At 39.9% G+C, this 7,295-nt stretch overlaps 1 protein-coding gene across 1 annotated transcript; it reads right to left on the bottom strand.

Annotated features, from left to right (window-relative positions):
* Positions 1 to 6,550: 6,550 nt before the first annotated feature.
* Positions 6,551 to 6,976, bottom strand: LOC115985030. The gene has a single exon (XM_031108006.1). It carries the CDS (start codon positions 6,974 to 6,976, stop codon positions 6,551 to 6,553), a length of 426 nt encoding a protein of 141 aa, XP_030963866.1.
* Between the last annotated feature and the right edge of the window lie 319 nt (positions 6,977 to 7,295).

Here is a 7,295-nt window from a genome sequence, read left to right as displayed (position 1 = left end):
TCGAGGTTTAAGAAGCTGTTTCAGCCCCGTGGCTCAACAGCTAGCTCGACAGATGCTTGACAGCTTCTATCTGTCGAGGTTTAAAGAAACAGAAATTTTGTTCTGTTATTCTTGGAATCTGTGAATGTGTCTTTGGGCCTTCTTTTATCCTAACCCTAGACATATAAAAGGATTGTTTTAAGGGCCGTCAAAGAGTACACAAGTTGCACAAGTATTGAGCAAACTCTGTTCAAGAAAATTGTGACGAAGACGAAGTTCTTACCCTAGTTCATCTCTTTCTCTTGAAGAAGTTGCTGTGTATGTGCACCGTAGGGTTTTGTGACCAAGCATCTTCTTGATCTTCATCGTGTGGATGAACTGAAGAACTTTGCAACCAACAACCTTTTTAGTTGGTGATTGAAGTCGCGTACTGGGATCCGCGTAATTGGTTAGTCACGTACTTAGAAGCCGTGCATCAAAAGGGGAAACTGTCACTACAGAACAAGTCCAATTGGGTATTGGGGTAAGGGTTCAACTATAGGTTGGTAAGATACTTGAGATTCCTTTACTTGTAACCACTTGTTGTGATAATAGTGGAGTTTCGAGAGTGGTGACTTGAAAATCACCCGATGAGGTTTTTACCATTAGGTTTTCCCCATTCGTAAATAAATCACTGTGTTATTTATTTTCCGTTGCATAATTAGTTTATTGATGATTTATTTGTGCTACCACGCATTTGCATGTTAATTAACTTAACTAATTCACCTGGCTAAATTAATTGGTTAATTAATCACAAGAGGTCAATTCATTTTTGGCTTATCAAGTGGTATCAGAGTAGGCACACTCTGATTAGGGTTTAATCTTTGCTGTGTTGATCCATTGACCCCTGTTTGTCATGGATAGAGGACAGTCGTTAATTATACCTCCTTTATTTGATGTCACTAATTATGCATACTGGACAGTACGCATGAGAGCTTTCTTGTAGTCTTTAGATGAGAAAGTGTGGCAAGCTGCTGAGATAGGTTGGACCAAGCTGAAGGAAGTTTCAGCCGACTGGGATGATGCCAAGATCAAGGCGGCAAACTTCAACAGCAGAGCGTTGAATGCCTTATTCAGTGCAATCACCAATAAGGAGTTCAAGAAGATATCCTCCACTGAAATTGCTAATGAAGCATGGACTATCCTCCAGACAACCTATGAGGGAACAAAGGCTGTTAAGGATTGAAAGCTACAGAGGCTCACTATAAGCTTTGAAGAGATTAAGATGGAGGAGGATGAGTCGTTTGTTGAGTTCTATGCCAAGCTCAAGGACATAGTGAACTCAGCTTCCAATCTTGGGGAAACCATTCCTGAACTTAAGATTGTGAGAAAGGTACTCAGATCTCTACCTGAGAGATTCCATGCTAAGATTACGATAATTGAGGAATCAAAGGACATTGACAAGATTCCTTTGATAGAGCTAGTTGGTAATCTACAGACCTACGAGCTAGGGTTATCAAGGATTGGCAAGACAGGTAAAGGCAAGAGCATGGTACTGAAGGCCAAGAGTAGTGAGATAGATGAGTCTTCAGATGATGAAGATTCTATGATGAAGCCCTACATCACCAGACAGTTCAAGAAGTTTATGAAGAATGCCAATGGAAAGGGCTTTGACAAGGACCGTAGGCAATCCAGTTCTTCTCAGTTCAAGAGCCAAGATAAAGGGAAGAAGGATGCAAGGGATGATGGCCAGTACATTGTTCCCACAAGACCTAATTGCTTGAGGTATCAAGACTTCGGTCACATGAAACATGAGTATCCTACATATCTCAAGAGCATTGGGAAGCGCAAGGTGATTGCTACTACCTTGAGCAACACCGAGCCTGAGGATGATTCCAACAATGAAGATGACGGAATCTTGAATGCCTTCATTGCCACTGTTAATCCTACTGATGAGATTATTGAAGATGTGGTTGAAGAAGAGGAATTGGTGGAGTCCAAGTTTGAGAAGATGGATGATTAGGATGACATCCATACAGCCTATAAGAAATTGTACAAGCTTTCCGAGAAGCATGAGAAACTGTATAGGTTGACCACCAAGAAGCTCAGTGATGTGGAACTTGATCATGAAGAGCTTTCTACAAAGTTTGATGAGGCTAATCAAACTATTAGAGCACTGAGGTTCGAGAACAATTTCTTGGTTGAGAAGACCAAGAAGTTTGAAGCGAAGCTATTTCAAGTCAGAGCTCAATTGGAGAGGACTTCAAGTGCAAAGCTTGATGAGATGCTCAGTCTTTAGAAATCTGCTTCTAATCGAACAGGTTTAGGGTATGGTTTCTCTTCCTCTAATTCTGCTTCTACTAGTACTACTGTTTTTGTTCCTCCTAGCAGTAATGTTGAAATTGAGAATAGTGATGTTAAAACTGATTTAGCTAGTGAGAACTTAGACAAAGGTAAATCTATCTTAGGAGCACCCCCTAAGCAAGATAAGAAGGAAGCTAAGAACCCTAGGGCAAAAACAGCTAACTCTTAAAAGCCTAAACAGAAGAAGCAGCATTTTTGTCATCATTGTGAAGTTGTCGGTCATACTTGACCAAATTGTTATAAGTGGCTAGCCACTTAACAGAGCAATGGCATGATAGCATCTGGAAGTCAAAATCAGCTTCAATCTTCTCTTGCTCCCCTTGGAGATCTTCTCAAAGCCTTCATGTTCCTTTTGAACTTGAACGGTTTTAATTCTTCCCCCTCACCATCAGTTCAAGGTTTTGATCAAAGGAAAAGTTCTTTCAGGGTGTGGAAGGAAAAGGGATCCAAGTGATTCTATCACTTTTCTCCTTCTCTCTTCTTGTTTTGTTTGCATTACTTGTGTGTTTTGCTTTACTATTTTGAATCAGTCTAGTTTTTATGCTTTGCTTTGTTTATCATTTTTCTTTTCATATAAAAATAATAAAAATTAAAAATTAAAAAATCAGAAAAATACAAAAACAGTGTGTGTTTTGTGTACATTGGTATTTGTGTACCTTGGATGGCCATTGAAACAAAGTTTTCTAAACTTTGTATCTCTTGTAGCTTAGATGAGCATCTCTATGCACAACTAAGCAAGTGAACTTTGTGACTCTTGTTTGTGATGAGTAAGATTAAGTTATCTCTTGTACTTAACACTCGTATCACTTTTTTTGATAGGAAGGACTAAAAAATCCTAAGAGAAAGGCATAAATAACCACTCACCACTATTGCTCGCCAATCATAATATGACACCTGTATGCTTCGGCATAGTAAAAGTGCAGTGTCAATGACATTTGTGTGCTTCAGCATCACTTGATAAACTAACTTGATAGGCCACAAACTGAATGACCCCTTGTGATATAAATTAATTAATTAATTAGCCAAGTTATTAATTAATCAATTTAACATGCAAACGTGTGGTAGCACAAACAAATCACCAATAAACTAATTATGCAGTGGAAAATAAATAACATGGTGATTTGTTTACGAATGGGGAAAACCTAACGGCAAAAACCCCACCGGGTGATTTTCAGGTCACTACTCCCGAAACTCCACTATTATCACAACAAGCGGTTACAAGTAAAGGAATCCAAGTACCTTACCAATCTACAGTTGAACTCTTACCCCAATACCCAATTGGACTTGTTCTGTAGTGACAGTTCCCCTTTTAGATGCACGACTCCTAGTACATGACTAACCAATTGCGCAAATCCCAGTATGCGACTTCAATCACCAACTAAGAAGGTTTTTGATCGCAAAGTTCTTCAGTTCATCCACACGATGAAGATCAAGAAGATACTTGGTCACAAAGCCCTACGGTGCACATACACAGCAACTTCTTCAAGAGAAAGAGATGAACTAGGGCAAGAACTTCGTCTCCGGTCACAATTTGCTTGAACAGAGTTTGCGCAAAGCTTGTGTAATTTGTGAACACTTTGACGGCCCTTAAACTGACCCTTTTATATGTCTAGGGTTAGGAGAAAAGAAAGCCCAAAGACACATTCACAGATCCCAAGAAAATCAGATTGAAATTCTGAAAATCTTAAATCTCGATAGATAGCAGCTGTCGAGCAGCTATCGAGTAGGTGTCGAGAACACAAATGTATAATAGCTTCCTTAAGCTCGATAGATGCAGCTGTTGAGCCAGCTGTTTTCTTGATTTTGCACTCTGAACTTGTTTTCTTGAACAAACTTGAAGGTTTCAATACTTGATCTTGAAACAAGGTTTCTTGAAGTATTTAAAGACATCCTAAATCTACCCAAACACAAGTAAAGTGCGTTTTGTCAAAGGATAAGCCAATTACATAAAATTATGACATATGTTCTTAACACATGAAACACATATGTCCTAACAAGGACCAAGAGCCTTGGTTGGTGCCATTTGGAACAACGTTGCTTTGATTTCCTCTGCATTGAATTCTCTGGACAACGTCTCTTGCATATCAGTTGTCACCTTTTGGGGCACTACACTTAGACATTCATCCATCCGGCTACAATCCCCTGCTTCAAAGATAATCAAAAAGTAATTAGTTACAACACCGGCAATATCCTCAATCTCCTCCACCCAATTGTTTTGTTGATCTTTCACTCCCTTAATAAAATTTCTCTAACACCTTTGTGATGCCTTGGAATGGAAAATTTTGGTATTTTTGTCCCCGTATTTCAGCCAATTAACCCGAGATCTTTATGCCCAATATATTTCTTGTTTGAGCAAAAGATCATCAAGTTTTTTGCTTGCTGCCAAAAATTCTGTCTTGCTTTCCATAGTAGTCACCCCAACACTTAACTCCTCTACATGTTTCTGCATTCTTTTAATTTCCTTGGCATCGGGGTGGGTCCTAGAAGAACCCCATGCATGCAACTCAGCCCCACAGTACTGAATTTTTTCTTTTGTGTTTACTAATGAATTTGGTGCCCCCCACTCCTTAGTCCAAGCTTCAGAGACAACCATTTCATACTCCTCCCATAGAAGCCACTTTTCTTCAAACTTAAAACTTGGTACTCCTCTGTTTCGCGGCCCCCCTTCATCCCTTGTTTGTAGCAGCAATGGTTGGTGATTAGAAGCATGGGAAAATAAATGCATAATGGTACTTGCTGGAAATTTCACCCTCCACTCCATATTTGCCACAGCCCGATCCAACCTCTCCCTAGTATTCGCATTATCTGGCCTTTTATTATTCCACATGAAAGGATACCCTTTGAACCCTATATCAATCAAGCCACACAAATCCAAAACTTCTCAAAAGTCATCCATCTATTTATATGGAGGTAGATGACTGCTCTATTTTTCGAATGAGTGTAAGATTGCATTAAAATCCCCTATGCACATCCAAGGTCCTTGGACAAAAGAAGAGAGATGATTCAAGAGTGCCCGTGATTTTGATTTTTGATTAGAATCAGGCCATCCATAGAAGCATGTCAAATACCAAACAAAACCATCGTCTTCCACCACCTTTGCCAATATGTGATTCTCTGTGAAATTTATAACATCCAGCTTAACATCTTTTTTCCAAACTAATGCTAAACCTCCACCTGAATTAGGCTTCCTCACTATCAGTTTATTCTGAAAAGGCACCTCCCTACAATGCTTGTCATACCCTTCCTTATCCAACCTAGTCTCCATTAGAAAACACACCTTAGGATCCTGGTCCCTCACTAATTTGCGAAGGCAACAAACTATCCCAAGCCTTTGGCAGTTCCAACTTAAGAGTTTCATTGGTCTCGACAAGGGTGATCCAACACCCCGCTGTTGTATTACATTGAGATTCATTCTGTGACTTACTACACTTCGTACTCTGTTTTTCTGCACTATCCTTTGTTTCTTGCACCTCCTGAAACACCCATTTCTTCCCCAGCACAGCTACAGGCTCCTCAATAGTCTTAACTCCCAGCCCATGATCCATTCGCTTGATCCTTGTCCAAGTGGGCCTTGGCTTAATTAGATGAGGCCCATTAACATCTTTGACGTCAATGTACCCATCACCCTCTGTCCTTGTGTTTGCATGGACAATGTGTTTGAGGTTAGGATTTAAATTTTTTAAATTCGTAATTGTCATGTCTGAATTATTATGCCCCACAAAATCTGCTATAACACCTGAATCCACGCTCGTTCCTTTTTCACCACTGTCATTCAACCTAGGGTTTCTTGGTCGGCTCTCTTCATCCTCCGCCGTCGCCCTCCACTCATTTGAACTTGTTCTTTGCCTAATAGCTTCTCCATCCTCTTTGGTCGATCTTGTATGTGTTGACTCCTTTGACGATGAATGAGGACGGCCTCCTGTGGACTTCAACCAATCTCCATATTGGCATGTCACCTTGTCTCCATTCTTTGTCAACCCAAAGTATTGTACGCAATGCTTCAGGTCATGCCCAAGCAGACCGCACCAATGACAGAACATAGGGAGACGCTCATACTTGAATGTCAACCAGGTGCGCTGCCCATCCAACCCTGCCATGAACTCCCCTCTTCTTATCGGTTTTTGTAATGGAATGGCCACCTTCACATGCATAAAAAGATTCTGAGCCTCCTATCTCTAACGTTTCTCCACCTCTTCCACTCGCCCTAACCGACTTCCTATCTCTGCAACTACTGTTGGGGAAACCATGTCGAAAGGTGCCCCCAAATTTGAATCCATATTGCCACTAAATCAAACTTAACGTTCTCCGCCATCATCCCTTGTTTCCACCTCTGTCCCATGAGCACTTGATTATCAAAAGACCATGGGCTGCTTTTAAGAATCCTTTCCATCTCAAATTCCATTTTGAACTTGAACTGGAACAAGTTTGAGCTGACCTCCACCATTTGCACTCCCTCATCCAATCCCCACGCTTTTCTCAAATTGTTTTGTGCCGCTCGCTTATTGAATGGTTTGCACGTGAGAAATTTCCCAATGAGGCTCAGAGCACAACTCGCAATATCCTCCTTCCGACCTTCATCCGAAATAGCTATTACTTCCTCTTCTTCTGTTGTCAGTTTCATGTTCTCCAAACTATTGATAACGTCGTTTGCCATCAATGTGTGATAAAATAAAATACAGCCCCTTAACTCAGCACACATTTAATTGTTTTTTAATTATCGAATGCATATATTATTTAATATTCCCTCAATCTCATATTGGTAGACTTGTTCATAAAAACCTACTTTTTAAGAGTACATTATTTAATGCACTATCTTGTACATAAAAATGTATAACTCTCCAAAAGTACTCTCCTTAATTTAAACTTTAGTGATAGTGGGGTATTTGCTTTTTTATATAAGTAAAAAGTGCACATTATGAAATTTATTTATTGAATTATCAAAGATGGCTTTATTTTGGGCCATTACAGAATGG

Source organism: Quercus lobata, chromosome 4, assembly GCF_001633185.2.
Source record: "Quercus lobata isolate SW786 chromosome 4, ValleyOak3.0 Primary Assembly, whole genome shotgun sequence".
In the NCBI taxonomy this organism is placed as follows: domain Eukaryota; kingdom Viridiplantae; phylum Streptophyta; class Magnoliopsida; order Fagales; family Fagaceae; genus Quercus; species Quercus lobata.
The sequence above is the reverse complement of the archived record's forward strand: the minus strand, read 5'-3'. Positions and strand labels throughout refer to the sequence as shown.